This window comes from Mustela erminea, chromosome 4 (genome assembly GCF_009829155.1).
Source record: "Mustela erminea isolate mMusErm1 chromosome 4, mMusErm1.Pri, whole genome shotgun sequence".
Lineage (NCBI taxonomy): Eukaryota > Metazoa > Chordata > Mammalia > Carnivora > Mustelidae > Mustela > Mustela erminea.
In genome coordinates this window covers 117,442,689-117,461,960 of record NC_045617.1, presented here as the reverse complement: position 1 = coordinate 117,461,960, position 19,272 = coordinate 117,442,689, and the positions used below count along the sequence as shown (strand labels likewise).

Below are 19,272 nucleotides of genomic sequence, written 5' to 3'. Positions count from 1 at the left end.
CATGCTCTTAACCTCCCCCTGCACGCCGGGTCTTACCCCACCTCCCCAGGACCCGACCACAGTTTTGGGGCTCAGGCCTGGGCGGGGCCGAGGGCGGAGCTCCCGCCTAGCTGGCTGGACTCCCGTCGGGGTGCCGCGTCACGAGGGACCCCGCGGAGCCGGAGCGCACGAGCCTTGGGGCTCCCTACCCACGCCCCAGTCCCGTGCGGCCGAGGTGGAGCGCCCTCTCCCGCCCGGGAACCCGCCCCCAACTCTCGGGGCCCCAGACCCCGCCCCGCCCTGGCGACTGCGCCCGCCCTGCCCGGACCCGGTTTGTCTGGTTCTCCCCGAGAGGCTTGTTTCTCGAATTTCTCCCTTTCCCCCTCTTCCCGGACCTCCGGGGCCCTCCCTCTCGGCCCGGGGCCCCCGCGGGGGGCGTCTCGACACCACGAGCCCGCCGAGTTTCGGTAGGACCGGCGCTGGGCGCGGGGGAGGGGACGCGGGAGCGCCCCGGGCCTGGGCGGGAGCGGGGTTGGGGGGTGGGGAGGCTGGCCTCCAGCCCGCCCTCCGGACCTCTCCCGCGCTCCGGACCCCTCCCGCCGCCTCGTTCTCGGCACGCGCTGAAGAACCACTGCTCGCCGGGTTCCGGACGCGGCTTTATTGGGGATGTGGGCACCCGGTCTTCCTCCCGCAACACCTACCCCCTCTTCCGAGCCCGCCCCACTCCTCCGAGCCCTTAGGACGATCCCGGAGGGGGTTAAAACAACACTGACTACTGCTCCTGGACAGGAAGTGACTGGGGCGCGGGGCGGGGAAGGGGGGCGGCTGGTGAAGCGGCGCAGGCTAGCTCTGCGACCAGATGTGCGGCTCCCGACTCCAGATGTTCTTCATCTCTGTCGGACCGCCGTCTGAGCTCCTCCCCTGCCTCGGCCTGTGCCAGGCTGGGGAGCGGATGGAGGTCACTCGGAGACAGTGAGGGGTCAGCCCCGGACAAGAGAGGAGTCTTCAGTGGGGGCTTTGGCGAACGGACCCTGCGGGCCTCCACTGAATCCTTCCCCCATCCCTGGCGGGCGCTGGGGGTTGCCAGGGTCACTCGCAGGCCAGCTTCCCGTCGAAACTGGAGAGGGCGATGGCAAAGGCCTGCAGGGCGCACAGTGGGTAGCGGTAGTCTAGAGTGAAGGCGTCCTCCGCCACGCGCCCGAACTGCAGTACGATGTAGTCCGCTATGGACACAGACAGAGAAGCGGGGGGCAAGATTTCCTGGGGTCCCAATCCTGGCAGGCAGTGTCCTCACCTTTGGGAGAAGTCTCCCTCCTCTGCTTTGGGGCCCTAATCCTCAGCCTCCATCTCAATTATTCACCCTCCACCCATCCACCCCTTCTTATCTGACCCATCTGGCCCCACCTGCAGCTTGACCAGCCTTCTGACTGTAAGCCCCTGAGGGCAGGGACCCTGCCTTATCTTCTGGCACCCAGGGCTATGTGTACGACAGGCACTTAAATACAGGAACCTGTCACACTCCCCCAAGCCTAGAGTCCTTTTCCAGTGGCTGCGGCCTCATTCCTTCTTCCCATCCCCAGCCCCAAAGTCCCGTCTTAGACTGCCAGGCTCTATCCCTTCACTGGCCCCTGAGTCCCTATCTTATTGAGTGGCTCCACTCAGTTCCATCCGATATCTGGTCCAGGATCCCATCCCCAGTCCCAACACCTCCCCCAGCATCCATAGGAACAGGAAGTTGCTAAAAATACCCCTGATCTCTGTAGACCAGGCTCCACCAGAAATGTGATCTGGAGAGCAGTTTCCTAAGGCCTTGGGACAGGTGACACTGGGGACACATCCCTAGGATGGAGTGGGGGATGGAGAAGTTGCTCGGTGTCAGCCAATCCTGGGAACCCATAGTCCCTTGGGAGGTACCTTTCCACCCCAAACTTCTTCACCCTCGTGGGAACCTGTCCCCCAGGCCTGTAACAGGGACATTTTTACTTACTTGTGTTCTGGGCATATCTTGTTTCCCTAACTCCTTGAGGGCAGGCCTTTGACCTTACTTGAGGACAACAGAGTAGGCATTCAAAGATGCTTGATGAATAATTCCTAGCCCTGCAAGGCAGCCATCTTGAAGCGATTGGGGCCTGGGGCCCTAGAAGTAGACCACCTGGGTTCTCATGCCAGCTGTCCCTCTCTGAGCCTCAGTTTTCTCATCTGCCAAGTAGGGACAATAATAATACCTTCCTCAGGTATTGGGGGGACAGGGTTGTTGAAAGATTTAATGATTCAATAACTGTAAAGTCTAGAGAACAGTGCCTAGCACATAGGAGGCTCTGTGTATCTGTGAAATAAATTCTCATGGCCAGTGGGACCTTTTGGAGTTGCTGAAAGACTCTGGGGAAGGCGCCGCCTTCTCTGAGCCTCAGCAGCCTCTTTGAGTGGTTCTCAAGCTCCAGCAGACTAACTGTCCCTTCAGCATAGTCTTTCTTACCCAGAATATCCCAGTATCCACACCAGGCTCTAGTCAATGCTAGAAAGAAGGCCTGGGACAGAGAGCCCCAAGACAACTGCTTGGAATATCGGAGGTTCCTGGGAGCATGCTGTCAATGTCCATGCAGGAGGGAGTGACTTTCTTAGATGTTCTGGCTCCAGAGATCAAGGACAGCTTTGTGCACACCCGCTCACACGTGTGTGTGTGTGTGTGTGTGTGTGTGAGAGAGAGAGAGAGAGAGAGAGAGAGAGAGGCAGCCAGGTGGTGGGGAAAGGCCAGAGGGAGGGTCAGGGTCCTGGAGGTGGTGGGGAATAGCCCAGCTTGGGGCCTCAAATACTCACGGTCATCGGCATGGATAATCTGGAAGTTCTTGACCGAGGCTTGTGTGACTCGGCCTTGGAAGTTGAGTGTGTAGGAGCCGCTGTCTTCGTTCCAGATAGGTGGCTTGTTGTGCAGCTCAATGAGGCTCTCCAGTGTCTTGTTCTGCCAGCGCACTAGCAACCCATCGCTAGCCTGGGGTGCCAAAGTAGAGTGTTAGGGAGAGGACAGTTAGGGGTGGCCGAGATATCTCAGGACCGAGGGGAGGGGGCCTGGGGACCTGGGCCTGCCTTCGCATGTGTGTGCTGGTATGCAGCCTGGACATCGACATCCATTCAGGGGATCCCCGAAAGGACACTTGGTCTCTGTGGTGTCCTTGTGGGCAGGGTAGAGCTCTGTGAGAATGGGGTTTCGCTGTGGGATGTCAAAGTGGAGGGATGGTAAGTAGCACTTGGCCCCCAGTAGGCGTCCATGCACTTGACCCCCAGTGGGCCTTTGGAACAGCCGCATGCTGGCACCTGATCACAGGAAGGCACCAAACAGGCTAGGTTCGCCGAGGAGCTCACAGTTGCGCGTGGGGAGATGGACAGGTGAACGGACAGATGGAGTGGTTAAAATAAGATGTCCCAGAAGAGAGTTTCTCAAAGGAAGGAGTGGTGTCTATGGGATAGCGCTCCTGAGATGCTTCTTTCCCCAGTTCCCTTGGCACTGGTCCCATCATGGCTTAGAGTGAGTCGGTCAAGATCATGACCTCTGAGAAGCCTCCCTGACCTGGTGTCCGATTTAGATGTCTTAGCTGGAGGCTCCCTCCGTAACACCTTGCTCTTACTGTTTCTCCCACTACACTGTCATAAGCAGAATTAGATACTTAAAGGGAAGGCATCATATTTTATTGACAGCTCCGTGCCTCAGTTTCCCGCACAACAGGGTCTTGTGAGGATTAAGGAAGGTAATAGTGCATGGCATGTTATTCAGATCAGTTAACAGCCCAGAGTGAATGCTCAGTAAATGTCGGATTGCTCTGATGGACAGTAAAATGATGAAGTTACCCGGAACGGCCCTGGGGAGTTCTCACCAAGCCCAAACACACCTGGGAGGCACTGTCTCTGGAGCTTTAGTGTGTTTAGTTCAGGCCCGGAAGGAGTGGCTGTGGGACCCCACAGGTCCTAGAGACTAGAGCCTTTCATGCCTCATGCCTCATGGGTTGGCTGAACCTCTGATTACAGTGTGTGACTTGCCAGCATGGAAGGATGAGTGATCAGCTGACGGTGTTATTTTTCATTGTAAGTAGTGACATCACTACAGGTATGGAGCAGGCCAGTCATCCTGTCTCTGCAGTCCTGGGCTCACTGACCCACAGTGCCAAGGAGCAGAGGGAGGGTCTGACACTGCAGAGGCCACCTCTCCCTGGGCTATCTCTCCCTATTACCTTAGACCTCACACACAAACAAGCAACATTTGCTTTTTAAAATAAAAGGCAAATCAAGTCACTCCTGAAAACCCTGCTGTGGCTTCCTGTTTCTGTGAGTACAAACCAGTTATACAGGCCCTATCTGCAACTCAACCCTCACCTCTCACCTCAGACCCACCAGGCACCATCCTGGCCTCAGGGCCTTTGCACTGGCTCTTCCCTCTGCCTGGATGCTCTTTCCCCAGGTATCCGTCAGCTTGCTCCCTCACCTCCTTCAGGTCTTTGCTTAAACATCACCTTTTCAATGAGGCCCACTCTTTTTCTTTCTTCCATATTACTTGTGACTTTCTAACATTCTACACAATTTACTTATTTGCACAATTATTGCCTACGGTCTGGTCCGTCTCCTGCCCTAGAATGCCAGCTTCATGAAGGCAGATCTTTTTTACTCACTGATGTCTTCCAGTTGCCTAGATTAATAATCAGCACTCATTATACACTGAAGGTGGATAGTACAATATACACAATATGCAATTCATTCAGTGAGTGAATATATGAATGGATGATGTGGTATACACTGGAAAAAAAAAAAAACAACCATTGTATTTGTTTCAGTGAATTCAATTACAAACCCCCCTAATTAATCCCATGAGTTTCCAGAATGAATGTATGTGCCCAGGAAGTTGGGTATGGGCAACCTGAGCCCCTCGGCAACCCCCCCCAGCACCCCAGGAGTGGGTCATGGGTGGGTCACATGGGAGCAGGAGGTGCTGGGCTCACATTTCGTGGCCGGATGGGGACCCTCTCGTTGTCCGAATTCATGCCAGGAATGATGACCGTCATGCGCCGGGGTCCCCGGAAGCCCAGGACATTGGTTTCCTGAGAGGGAGATGCCTGTTAGGCCGGCCCCTGTGAAGGGGAGTGTCCTGCGGGGCTGCGCCCAGGGGGATTCTCACATAGATCACAGCTGCCAGTTCCTGCCGAAGGCTTCCGACGTTAGTGCTGCCTCCTCCACGATGCGGGTTCTGCCCATTGTCAAAGACGGTAAAGCGGTTGCCCAGGAGATTGGACCTGCAAACAAGGCGGAGCTGGGGGCGGGGCTGGGGGATTCCACACCCCTGCTCCAAGACCCTTCCTCACCGACAGGCAGTTTGGAGAGCTTCCTGTGTCAAGGGTGTGGGTGTCTTAGGACAGAACAACTCTTGTCACCCGTCCCAGGAGCTCCTCATGAGGTCTTTTTAGAAGCTGGATCTGGGAGGACACCGGACAACCTTCAGATCTCAGCTCCATCTCTTACTGCGTGACCCTAGGCAGGCTAAACTCTGAGCCTCAACTTTCCCTTCTGTAAAATGGGCCTAATGGCAGTATCTAACTCACTTGGTCAAGAAGGGGACTAAATGGATTCATATTTGGAAGTTAGAACGATGCCTGACACATAGGTAGGCCTTTCATAAGCATTTGTTAAGTATATAAATATAAGAAATAAGGCATGACTCGGGGGTCCCCCTTGCCCTTACCTCTCAGATGTGCAGTGAGGATTAGATGAGATATATGGGCGGACACAGCACAGGGTAGGTGCTGGATATTTGTTTATGCATTCACTTAGTCAATGTTTTATTGAGTTGCTACTATGTACCAGGTGCTGGGAATTCAGCCACGAACCAAACAGGCACCGACCATCCCTGCCTTCATGGACTTTATGACATATGTCAAATGAGGTCCTTGGTCCAGCAGCCTGGGCATCACCTGGGGGCTTGTTAGGAATGAAGAGTCTTGCCCCACACCCAGACCCACTGGGCCGTTTTAACAACGCTTCCAAGTGATCTGTGCACATTCACATGTGGAAAGCCCTGGGGCAGGGGACATTTTTAGAGTGCCCACTGTGGCGGACACTGCCAGGCACAGGGAGACGGAAGCGACTCGCCGTGGCATTCTAATGGCCCCGGGCCTCCCAGCCCCACCTCAGCTTCCCAATGAAATTCTCCCCTCCTCGGGACAGATTGGTGGGGTCACTGGAGATGAGGTAATTGGCCGTCTTGCTACGTTTCCGTTTCCTGCCAGCCAGGAGAAACACCTGGGGAGAGGGGGACACAGGTGAAGGAAGGAGGCATCTGAGAGGAAAAGGAAGGCCTGTTTGTGTTGGACTCCACCCACCCCCTGGCATTTTGGCTCTAGGCACCCCCCCTCGCCCCCGCTCCCCAAGCCTGGGTGCTGAGACCTACAGTCTGTCTCCCCTGCCGCCTCCCCCCTACCCACCTTCTTCTCGGTGTCCAGGTGCAGGAAGTAGGAGGGATACAGGCCCCGATCCATGCCCTTCTTGTCCCGGGTCAGCCTGCAGCGTACTGTCCGGCCCTGGGGCGCAGGCTGGAGCACAAACTCCCGGGGCTCATCCACTTCCATGGGTGGGGATGGGGCTCTCTCCTCCTTCTGGTTTGGGGCAGAGCGTGTATCAGGCCTGGAAGCACTGGCTCCCTGCTCTCAGCAGGTCCCCAGTACTGGGACACAGGCAGGACAGGCAGGACAACTCACCGCTTTCTGTGTGGGAAGAGAACACATGGGCCAGCTACGGTGGGTTGGGCCCCCACACTTCCCCAGGCTCTGGGGAGTTTGGCATTTCATTATTATTTTGTTTGGCTTCTGGTTAAGAGCCTGGGCTCTGGAGCAAGACAGCTTGGGTTCAAATCCTGGTTCCACCACTAACTCGGTCATCTTTCACTTGAAACACCATATGACTCAGTTTTTTCACCAGAGAAATGCAGAGGTTGGGGCTGGATACCCGGGAGAGACCTTACTTCATCTCTGTATTTAACAAACACTGATATAAAGTCTACCAATGCGCTGGGCATTGCTCTAAGTATCTTCCAAATATTAACTAATTCAATTCCCTTAGGTAACTACTGAAGTTGTTGTCCAAATTTACTGAGGAAGTTGAGGCTCAGAGAGGTTAAGCAATTTGCCCAAGTTCACACAGTTAGTAAGAAGTAGAACTGGGCTTTATTTATTTTTTTTTTAAAGATTTTATTTATTTATTTGACAGAGAGAGATCACAAGCAGGCAGAGAGGCAGGCAGAGAGAGGAGTAAGTGGGCTCCCCGCTAAGCAGAGAGCCCAATGTGGGGCTTGATCCCAGGACCCTGAGATCATGACCTGAGCCAAAGGCAGAGGTTTAACCCACTGAGCCACCCAGGTGCCCCTGGAACTGGGCTTTAAATGGTACCTGTTAGAACCAGAGCTTTAGAAAGACCTTCCATGTGGACAGTGTCTCAAGGGGTGAACTGAGGTGGGGCCAAAGGTATGAACCGCTGTGTTCTAGAGTATTAGCCACTGCTATCATTACAGTGTCTGGTAAATATCAATGACTGTAGTAGCCAGCCTCCAAGATGATGCCCAGTGATCCCCGCCTCCTGGTATTTACACGTCATGTAGTGCCCCTTCTACATCTTATCAGAGTTTGGTCTCTCTGACCAATGGAATATAGCCCAAGTGATGGGGGGGGTAATTTCTAAGGCCTGGTCATAGAAGATATGGTGGCCTCTCCTTGCTGTCTCCCTTGGGCCACTCTTAAGCCCTGGGTGAAGTTGGCTGCTATGTCATTAGATCATTCAAGCCACCCTATGGAGAGGGCCCCGGGCAACAACCATGACAGAGAACCATTTTCAAAGTGGATCCTCTCTTTCCGGCCAAGCTTTCCGAGTGACTGCTGACCCAACTGACATCTTGACAGCAATGTAGGGACAGACCCCCCCCCCCCCAAGCCCAGAGTATCTTGCTAGGCCCCTCCTAGATTCCTGAATTCCAGAAACTAAGAAAAGAAATGTTTGTTTTCTTAAGGCACTAAGTTTTGGGGGTGCTTTGTCAGATGGCAATACAGAGGTCAGACAATGAATGAATAAAAAAGCTTATCTCGCTCATAGAAAAACTCTGAATCACAGTTTGGTGGCATTCCCCCTTAGGGTGGCCTAGGCCCAGCCTGGTGACCCCACAAACCTAGTGTCCTCCGCCCTCATGTTCTATCCCTCTCCTAAGAGGGAGAGCCAAGATTCCAACCCCAACTTTCCCATTAGGGAAGAGAAGGGGCTATAGGAAAGCCACGAGGAATCCCTGATAGGCTGCGGTTGGCCATTTTTGCCGAGGGCAGGTTTGGACTGCATGTGAAGTGAGGCTGGTGTTGGTGAGCAGGCCGGTAGCCCGTGGGGCCAGGGAGCATCTCCTCTCCACTCTGAGCTGCTCCTGAAGAAACTTGGGAAATGTAAGACTATGTTTGGAATGTGATGTGGAGAAAGCCAGAGCTTACTCAAACAGTTCCACAGCTGTGAATTTCTAGGGCCTACTGTACAGGAGGTAGCACTGCGGTTATATTCCCTGTGGGAGATAAGAAACTGGCCTTTCAGTATATATATCGGAATCTGGTAAGGTTGACTAATGTGAGTCAGTCCCCTAAGACCTGACCACTCCTGAATGAACCAATAAACCCACATGGCTCAGACCCTAGCCCTGCCCTCAGCATGATCTCTCCACTTGTGGAAACCAGTTTCTCAAAGCCTTTCATCCCTTTCTCTCTCCAGTTTGACCCCCCTCTCCTGCTTAACTCCAGCTTGTCCATGTTGGTGCCTGAGTCCTTTTTGTGAGGAAGAGCAATATTCAAAATAGTTAGTAAACTGTTCTGCCCCTGAGAATGCCCCTGGGTCTGAATGGACCCTGGTGGGCCTGGAGGAGGGTTCTGGAGGCCCTTGTCTGCCCCTGTTAACCCTTCAGCTGCCAGAAGTTTGGGCCATCCCGGGTGTGCTAGCGGAAAACACTTGGGGCCCCAGAGCAGTAGTGTGAGAACATTTTAACAACTCAGTGAACATGCTCTGCCTGTGTGGTCTACCTCTCTGGTACAGAAGATGGGTGTCCCTTCGTGTGGCAGCTGTGTGAGCATCTCTGGCTGGGGCTGCTGGTTAGGCCGCAGAGGGGAGGGCTTAGAGCCCAGATAACATCAGGCCCTCAGGGAGCCTATCCCAGCCCAGTGACCCCTCAGCCGCCTTCTCTGTTCTCACAAGTCTGGTGCCCTTTGTCCTCCTATCATGTTATCAGGGAGGGAGCCAAGATTCTAACCCCAGCCCCGTGCCCCCACTCCATGAGGTTCCATCCTCTAGTCCCCCAAACCCAGGCCCCAGCTTCCTGAAGGGGCCTCAGCCCCCTTCCCCTCTGGATCCCAACCTTTTTGGCTTTTCCTTTCGCTTTGCCCTTCTGATTGCTGTTCTTGGTCCCCACGGCTGCCCCTTCTTCCGCCTCTTCCTCGTCCTCCTTTTGGGCCTCTTCTGGGCCTTTGGAAGTGCCTGGGCATGGAGGGGGAGCAAGCCTGTAAGCCCCTGACCCTGCGGAGCACTAACCCCCACATCTTAACGGACCCTCCCCACAAATACAAGAAAGTATTCCCGTGTTACTGTTATCAGAGACTCAGAAAGGCCTGACTGAGGCCACACAGCTATTCAAGTGCGGAGCAAGATGGCCGTCAAGTTGTCTGACCCCAGAACCTGCTCCTCACCCGACCCTGATCCCTGCGTCCTGGCTCCGAACCCCCAGGACGGCCTCTCGAAGGTACACGAGCCCACAGCCACCCACCTTTCTTCTTCGGAGCTTTATCAGCTGAGCCTTCTTCCCGGACCAGAAACAAGGCTGCTGGAGTCTTCTTTCTCACTCTGGCCGGGCTCCCTGAAGGGTCCCTGTCAGTCTCCCCAGACCCTGTGTGGGTGGATGTGAAGGAGACACAGTCCACCACACCCAGAGTCCCCCGTTCCTTCGGAGACCAGTCTCACCTTTCTTCTTCGTCTTTCTCATCCTGGGCCCCTCCCCCGCTGGTGCCTCCTTCTTCTTAAGGCGCAGAGGTTTGGCTGGGGGGACAGGGCTTCCCAGGTCCCCTGGAAATGGAGGGAGGGGTTAGACAAAGAAGAGCCTGTTGGGCCTGAAGGCCGCCTTCCAACCCACTCATCATTCCTTCAGTCCCCAGGGAGGCTGAAGGCCTGACAAGGGCCCAGGATTTGTCTTCTGCTTGTTGTGCTTTAATCCTGAGTCCATAAAGGGCAGGACAAATACCAGGAACTTCGTAGGCATTACAGAATGAATGAGTGAATGAATGAATGCCGGGCCTTCTAACTGAGCCTCTGATTCCCAGCTCCCACCCCATCTCCCCCAGGAGACTTCCTCCAGCAGGTGCTACAGACAGCGCACTGTCGCTCCCACAGAGGCCCAAGGTCCTAGCTCCCTCTTCCCCTTTAGATCAGCCTGCAGTACCTGTAGCCCAGGCCAGGGAGCCATGACAGCATTTATTTCATTGACTGATTTGCACCGTAATCACTTTTTTATTACAATTACAAATTTAAAAAAAAATTACAATTTTTAATGAAAATTATAACAATAATTTATATTGAGTTACCAAAAAAAACTAAAATCCTCCCTCCTCCCTGGCTCACAGAGCCTCCTGGGCAGGCAGGGGGGCGGCGGGGGGAGGAGGGCGGTGGATACATCGTGATCTAGGTACTTAAGGACCATCACGGGGAAGACACCAGAGAAAGAAACTCTTGCATCCAGGTACTGGGTAACTTCCTGATGTCTCAACTCTCGCCTAGCCCTGAAGGACAAGGCTACTTTTCCGAGTCTGTGGGCGCCCTCTGTACCCTCAGCACTCACCCTTCTGTCCCTGGGCCTTGGCCTTCCTCTCCTTGATACCCGCAGAAGTCTTCTCTTTAGGAGGCTTTTTGGGTGGCAGAGGGGTTTTCCGTTTCTTTTCCTCTGCCTCCTCTTCCTCTTTCTGGTCCTCGTCTGATTCCTCCTCATCCTCTATAGGTAGAAACTTCTCATAATGGGGGCTGGCATAGGCCCCGTTATCTGGTTGCCCAGTCCCCCCAGATTGTTGGGAAGTGGTTATGGCGGGGGAGGCTCCCCTTCTGGAACAGGAACAGGAGGAGGAACACAGTTCCAGCACCTTCCTCAAACCCTGGGGGTGACACCCTAAGGTGTTCAGGGGAGTGAGCTGGGGTTGGGGGAATGCAAGGGCCTTCGCAATCCTGTTCTGGGGGAAATGCCCTTCTCTGTAAGGCTTTCTCTGTCCCCTCCAGGACCCTCTGCTTCTCCCTGGCCTTGTCCCTTTCTGACCTCCAGCCAGACCCATCTGGGCTACCTCTGGCCCCTAGCTGTAGTTAAAGGCAAAACTCTTAACTGCTCTGTGCCTCAGTTTCCCCATCTGGAAAACAGAGTAAAGAACAAGAGAATTAGGTTCTTTTCTGACTCTAAGAGAAGGCCAGAGCAGGGGAGGTTTTTTCCCCGAGTTTTCCGCCTCCCTGTCGCGGTTCCCGTGTGGCCACCTAGCTCCTTCTCCCCAGTGCCCGCCTCCCGGCCTCCCCGCCGGCCCCTGTCTCACCGTCAGCCGCGTCCGGGGCCCGCGCTACCAGGAAGGTTTCCCGCGGGTCGCGCTTGACCTCGGGGTCCCTGAGGAACTTGGCGTAGACGGTGCGCGGCGGCCGGGCCTCTGGGGGCTGCGGGGCCGGATCCTCCCGCGGCTTCCCCCTTCGCCCGGCTGAGCCGAGAGGCCGGGGTCAGGCAGGGTCGGACCCCCTCCTACAACGGCGCCCGAGCCCCGGACCCTGTCCTCCTCGGGTTCCTCTCCGTGAGGGTCCCCCTGGGCGCTCTTTACACTTTCGCACCCCATCCCCTGGTTTTCATACATCCCTCCTAGCCCCTAACCGCTTCAACCCCAGCCCGCTGCCACCCCTCCAGGCCCCCCCCCCCCACTGTCCCCACCCCCAGGACTCCAGGACAGCCTCACCCCTCCCGCGTCCCTCACCCTGGAGAGCGCTCCCGGGCTCGGTGCCCAGCCCGCCTGCAGGTCTCCGGGGCTTGGATCCCTTAGGGCCCGGGGACTCCCGGGCCTCCGTCCTCTTCTTCCTCAACTTCTGCCCCTTGACGGGTCGCTGCGGAGTGGGGGGTCAAGAGGGAGGAGAAGAAGGAAAGGGGGGCTCTGAGGGCTGTCCGTGACCCTCTAATCCCTTGAGCCGCCAGAAATAACCGCGGATTATCGGGAGGGGAACCGCAGTCGTCGTCTTGGGGTGGGGAACGGTGACCCTCTCCCATGCATCATGGCCACGTCCAAGCCACAAAGTCCCAGTTCTTCCCCTGGATATCCCATGCCCCAAAACACCCCTTCCCTCAAAAAAAAAAAAAAAAAAAAATGATTACAAGGAAGGAAGCAACCTCAGACGCTGCTGAGGAGGACGTGATCCACTCCCAGATCCCCTCCCTTGCGTGGGTTTACACGCAATGGCGGGTTCTCCCTGCCTCCTTTCCAAGCAGGGGTGGCGCGTACCTGCTTCAGGCGCGGCTGGACCTCCGGGCTCTGGCTTTCCTCCTCGTGTCCACTGATGTTAGCAAAGGAATCAGTCTGTCTTCCACCCCTGTTCTGCGCCCCCCCCCGCCCCTCCCTCTGGGCCCTCCAGGGTTCCCCAGGGTTCAGGTAGGTTGAGGTGGTGGGGGGGGGCACTTCCGGACCTGTCCGAGGCCCACACCTCTCGGAGGGTGTCGTCCTGCAGGGGCATGGTGCCTTCCTCTATCCACACCCCTTCTCTGCCCACCCTGCGGCTCCAGGAAGCCTCCCTGCCCTCCCTAGCTAATCCAGGCTCAACTTCACCCCACCTCCCGCTGGCTCAAGAGGGTGGCAGCTGGGGAGGGGGGAAGTGCTCCTCTCCTGCCCACGACTCCCCCCACCCCAGGTCCAGTCCCCTGCAGGAAAAGGCTGAACTCCCAAGTTCCCAGACCACCAGTCCCACCATCCCCTACCCAGCCTCCACTTAACATATCATTTTGTCATTTGTCAGGGGTCAGTGGGGTGTGGGAAGAAAATATTAGGTAGATCCTGTATTTATCTTTTTTTTTTTTTCATAAAAAACCAGTGTTTTTCATAAAAAACCAGTGTTTGCTGATATTTAGTATACATGGACTGACAGAAGCAGGTGTATACACAGTATAATGCCTAATTATGGGTGTACACTTAAGATTTTTTTTTACTGATAGAGAACATGCTTTTTAAAAAGTTTAGAGACTAGGGGTATAGTTTTTTGTTTGTTTGTTTGTTTGTTTTTAAGTAATCGCTATGCCCAAGGTGGGGCTCAAACTCATGACCCCACTCATGAGCCATTCATGACCCAGAGATCAAGAGTCACACGATCCACCAACTCAGCCTGCCCAGTGCCCCCCAAGGATATAGTGTTGATGTGATTAATATCATGGGAGAAGTTTGGTTAAATGCTGAGGAAGCCCAGAGGAGGGGTCCCAGTTAGCTGTCCTGGGGCTTCCTGAAGCCCCATCTAAAATTTAAAAGATGGTGAATAAGGAGTTACACAGGCAAAAATAAAAGTGGGATATGTCACCTGGTAAGGGAACAAGATAGAGGCCTGGAAGTTGGAAATAGCCAGATGTGTCCCAAGGTTTAGTGCTAGGAGGCAGGGTTCACCCATTGGGTCAGCCCTGAGCTCGCAACCTGAGCTCTGTCACTTAAGGCCTAAAGGCCCTTGGGTGACTTACTTAGTCCTCTGAGCCTCGAGTTCCTCTTTTATAAAACGGGCTCGACCTGGTAAAGATACTGTTAGATTCATTGAGATGAGGGGCATCTGGGTGGCTCAGTTAGTTAAGCCTCCGACTCTTGGTTTCTCAGGGTCGGAGTTCGAGCCCGGCATTGTGACAGACTCAGTGAGATGACAGGTAGAAAGGAGCATGCAGTGGGCACTCAATAATTGGGAATTATGTGCCCCTTTTCACTGCAGTCCCATTTCATCCCTGTCTCTTCAGCATTTGCAACACGACTTTCAGTGAGTTAATGAGTTTTTTATTTCATTCAAGTCACACCAGGATCCAGTGAGATAAGCAGGGTAGAGATGATTATCTCCATTTTACAGATGGACAAACTGAGGCTCAGGGAGGTGACGTGAGTGCTCGGGGAGTGCTCAAGTTCAGCCAGATCGTAAGGTCGCTTCGTGAATCCAGATCTGACTCCTGTCAGAGCTTTTACTCCTAACCCTTGCATGTTTTACGCCATCACAAGGGTTAGAGAAGGTCTATGAATGAAACAGCCTTTTTGTTTTTCATTGCTTGGTCCACTTGATCCAGATGGGCCCTAATCAGTCTTCCTAAAATACCCCTTCTTCAGCTGACACCTCTGCTCAAAAACTTTCAGTGGCTCCCTGCTGCCTAAGGATCGAATTGAAATGGGCTGGGTTGGTATACAAGACTCTCTCTGGTCTGTCCCCAGTCTGCCTTTCTAACTGCAGGGCTATCCCCAGCCCTACTATTCATCCAGCCACATTGGTGTGCATAAAGCCTTTATATTCTCTCTCTTCCACACCTTTGCTTAAGCTGTTCCCATCTGGAATGCCCAGCTTATTCCAAGAAACCTGTCCCATTCTAAATAGGCCTCAAGTTCCCACCTCCAAGATTCCTCGATCCTCTTTGGCCTCGGAATACATAGTAACAATAACAGTAATAATAGTAGGAGGAGTAGTAATAATAGTAATAATAGCAGCATTTATTGACCAGCCCCTGTGTGTCAGTCTCGCTACTCCCCTTCTCTCCCCACCCTCACAAGAATGTTTATAAGTCAGACATTAACACCCTGATATCAAAGGTAAGGAAACTCATGGCTGAGAGTTGGTCAACGAATATTTCCAGAACATACTGACTTTGTGCCAAGCAGTATGCTAAGTCCAGGTCATAGAGTGACGGGCAAAAGGATGTGGTCCCTGCCTCACGGAGCTGACCTTCTTCTGAGGAAGACACAGAGTAAAGACATAAGTACACTAATTCATTGATGTGTGATCTCGCTGTTATTAATGGTACTTAATACCAAGAACGAAAATAACTGGGTTCTGTGAGAACAGCAGGTGGGATCCAGGCGGGACTGATTGATCGATTGATTGATAAGATTTTATTTATTTATCTGACAGGGAAAGACAGCACAAGCAGGGGGAGCAGCAGAGGCAGAGAGAGAAGCAGGGCTCCGTGATGAGTAGAGAGCCTGGGATCACGACCTGAGTGGAAGGCAGACCCTTAACCCACTGAGCCACCCAGGTGCCCCAGGCTGGATTTAGAGGACAGACAGGACTGTCTGAGAAGAAAGTTTTTTCCTTTCAAAGATTTTATTTATTTCACACACACACACACACACACACACACACACAGCTCACGCACAAGTGGGTGGAACAGCATAGGGAGAAGGAGAAGGAGCCTCCCCATCGAGCAGGGAGCCCCATGTAGGGCCCGATCCCAGAACCTTGGGATCATGACCTGAGCTGAAGTCAGATGCTCAACTGACTAAGCCACCAAGAAGGGAACATTTTTAACAAAGATTTTATTATTTATTTATTTATTTATTTGAGAGAGAGAGAAAGAGTGAGAGAGAGCATGAGGGGGGAGAAGGTCAGAGGGAGAAGTAGATTCCCTGCGGAGCTGGGAGCCCAATATGGGGCTCCATCCCAGGACCCTGGGATCATGACCTGAGCTGAGGGCAGAGGCTTAACCCACTGAGCCACCCAGGTGCCCCCCAAGAAGAGAATCTTTAAGCTGAGCCCTGACAGGGTTCCTGGCTGGCTCAGTCAGTAAAGTGTGCCACTCTTGATCTTGGGATCACGCATTTGGACTCTATTTTGGTGGCAGAGTTTAGTTTATGAATATACACTAAAACAAACTGAGACCTAAAGGCTTTCAGAGACTAGGAATGAGAACATTCCAGGCATAAGGCACAGCTTGTGCAAAAATTTCCAAGCAACCAAAGCACTTTGCATAATAGGGCAGGGGCGCCCCTTGACCAGGCCCCCAAGACCATCCTTTAGAGGGTTCCTGAGGATCAAAAAGCCCAGACAAACACTTGACTAGGAACCAGAGGGCACCTGCGGCTCAGAGCTGATCTGATCAGGTGAAGTGGAAACTGACATATCTGTGTTCTAAGGAGGAGGGGGGAGGAGTCAGGTGTTGGGGGGTGTTGGAGGTGTCGGGCGGGGCTCAGGGAGTGCCTCACATCTTCCTCCCTGTTCTCCAAACCAGAGCTGTCTGCGCTGGACTGAAGGTGGGTTGGGTGACCACCCAGGTCAGAGGACATGGCTTTGGAGTGTGGGCCGGTGTGAACAGCAGGCGCTCCCAAGTGAAAGAAAAGATGAATGCATTTCTCAGACCTCTCCTCTCAGGTTGCAGGGATGTGATAGGTTCTCAAGTAGTAAAGCCTCGGGTTCTTGTGCTTCTTTTCACGTTCTGAAGGTTCTCCTGAATCAGCACTGGTAATCTTAAAAGTGCACGTGGCGACTGAGGAACGTTTTATAATATTAAAAACAATTCATATTGACTCTTAAATTTGTATATATGTAGGTCAGGACAATGTGTGAGATGCGATTGCTGTTCCTCGGATTGACGCATCAGATGCTGTTTTGGGAACAGTTCTGTTTTCCTAAACATATATAATAAGGCGGAATTAAAATGTCTGAAACTATTTAAATTCAATTACATTTTGCTACTTATTTTTTTAAATATATTTTTAAAAGATTTTATTTATTTATTTGACAGAGATCACAAGTAGGCAGAGAGGCAGGCAGAGGGAGAGGGGGAAGCAGGCTCCCTGCTGAGCAGAGATCCCGATGTGGGGGCTCCATCCCAGGACCCCAAGACTACCACCTGAGCCGAAGGCAGAGGCTCAACCCACTGAACCACCCAGGTATCCCTACATTTTGCCACTTATTAATTAGAAAACATATTTGCCTTTAAATTTTAATACATAATTTTGAATGTGAGGAAAGTCACTTTTGAAAGCATGTGAAAAATAACTTTATTAAAAAGGTTTCTTTCTTTAGGGGCACCTGGGTGGCTCAGTGGGTTAAAGCCTCTGCTTTCAGCTCAGGTCATGATCCCAGGATCCTGGAATCGAGCCCCGCATCAGGCTGTCTGCTCAGTGGGGAGCCTGCTTCCCCCACTCCCCTCTCTTGGCCTGCCTCTCTGCCCACTTGTGATCTCTGTCTGTCAAATAAATAAATAAAATCGTTTTTTTTTTTAAAAAGGTTTCTTTCCTTAATTTAATTTATTAAAGGGTTTATTTATTTATTTGAGGAAGAAAGAGAGAACAAGCTGGAGGAAGGGGCAGAGGGAGAGGGAGAAGCATAAGGGGCTTGTTCCTGGACCCTGGGATCATGACCTGAGCCAAAGGCAGATACCCAACCAACTGAGTCACCCAGGCATCCCGAGTTAATTTTGTTTTTAAAAGTGTTTTTATTCATTTATTTTAGAGAGAGGGAGAGAAAATGGAGGGAGGGGCAAAAAGAGAGGGAGGGACAAAATCTCAACCAGACTCCATGCTGACTGGGGAGCCTGGCAGGGGACTTGATCTCATGACCCTGAGATTGTGACTGGAGCTGAAATCCAGAGTCTGGTGCTTAACCAACTGAGTTACCTAGGTGTCCCTGAAAAGGCTGTTTTTTTGTTTGTTTGTTTTTGTTTTACATTTTTATTCTTACTTTTGAGGAGAATGTATTCATATTTTGTATGCTTTGAATGCAATTATATATTTTTAAAGATTTTATTTATTTGACAGAGAGAGAGAGAACACAAGCAGGGGAGCAGCAGAGGCAGAGGGAGAGGCAAGATCTCCCTCGAGAAGAGAGCCCATCATGGGAATCCCAGGACTCTGAGATCACAACCTGAGCCACCCACGCTCCTGCAATTATGTTTTTAAAAATCCTTCAAGAGGTCGCCTGGGTGGCTTAGTGGGTTAAGCCTCTGCCTTGGGCTCGGGTCATGATCTCAGGATCCTGGGATTGAGGCCCACATTGGGCTCTCTGCTCGGCAGGGAGCCTGCTTCCCCTCCCCCCCACCTCTGCCTGCCTCTCTGCCTACTTGTGATCTCTCTCTCTGTCAAATAAACAAACAAAATCTTTTAAAAGTATATTAAAAATTAATGCAGGTCCAGATCATGAGAGGAACAGAAAGTAGCAAAGCGAAACTCGGAAAAAAATGAAAGGAAATGTCTGGGTCTTGGTGATGCTAGATTTGGTGAGCATGTGTGGGGAATTTAGAGACAGTATATAAATATTCAGATTTGGGTCAGGTCTGGATTCAGGATTGAGGATCAAGATTTTGGTTAAAATGAAGGTCTGGGAGGGCGCCTAGGTGGCTCAGTATGTTGGGTATCTGCCTTCTGCTCAGGTCATGGTCCCAGGACCCCCAGCAAGGAGCCTGCTTCTCCTGCTCTGTCTACCCCTCCCCATCCATGTGCTCTCTCTCTCTCTCTGTGTCAAATAAATAAATAAAATTTAAAAAAATAAGTAAAATGAGGGTCAGTTTAGGAATAAAAATAAGATCAGGAATATGGATAACTTCTAATACCTTCTGACCTAACACCATTGCAACAGGCCTTACTCCAAAGAAACACAGTCTCAAGTCTCCCTAATTACACCTTGTTTTGGTCTAAAAATGACAGTTTTTAGCCTGATCATTGGCATTAGTCACCAGATTCAATTCCACATGAATTTTAGCCATTTTCTAAAATTAGGTCTTCTTTTTTTTTTTTTCTTTCTGTAGACTTCACACCCAGCGTGGAGCTCAACATGGGACTCGAACTCACGACCCTGAGATCAAGTTGGGCGCTTAACCAAATGAGCCACCCAGGTGCCCCTAAAATTAAATCTACCTTCAGAAGACAGAAATTCACCATCACCACCAGCTGGGGACGCTGATAAATAGTGACTCCTGCCACATGCCAAGCACAGTTCATCCTCACAGTAGGGCTTGCCTGGCTTCAGCTCAGAGAAGCTAAACGACTTGCCCAAGTAATGTGGGGCCATACTGTTGACTAAACACCCACTCTGTGCCCGATATTTACTTGTGTTATCTCTAGTCCCTGTGGAAACTTTGAGAAGTGGCTGGGCACGTGGTTTCACCTCCCTGTGGCCCAGTTTTCTAGCCAGTAAAGTGGTGACAATCATGGTACGTGGCATTAGGGAAGTTTCCAGAATTGAATGGACTGATACGTGTAGGCACTTAGCACAGTGCTGAGCGCAGAGAAGGTGCCCTGTTGATGTCAC

At 52.4% G+C, this 19,272-nt stretch overlaps 1 protein-coding gene across 1 annotated transcript; it reads right to left on the bottom strand.

Annotated features, from left to right (window-relative positions):
• Positions 1–973: 973 nt before the first annotated feature.
• Positions 974–19,032, bottom strand: TULP1 (TUB like protein 1). The gene is made up of 15 exons (XM_032341361.1): positions 18,969–19,032; positions 12,528–12,709; positions 12,009–12,135; positions 11,586–11,741; positions 10,856–11,005; positions 9,985–10,086; positions 9,791–9,910; positions 9,386–9,504; positions 6,714–6,719; positions 6,441–6,611; positions 6,146–6,258; positions 5,141–5,255; positions 4,965–5,063; positions 2,797–2,968; positions 974–1,202 (listed from the first exon to the last, which is right to left on the bottom strand). The coding sequence occupies exons 1-15, from the start codon at positions 19,030–19,032 to the stop codon at positions 1,069–1,071; spliced, it is 1,830 nt and encodes a 609-aa protein (XP_032197252.1). The 3' UTR covers positions 974–1,068.
• Positions 19,033–19,272: the final 240 nt, after the last annotated feature.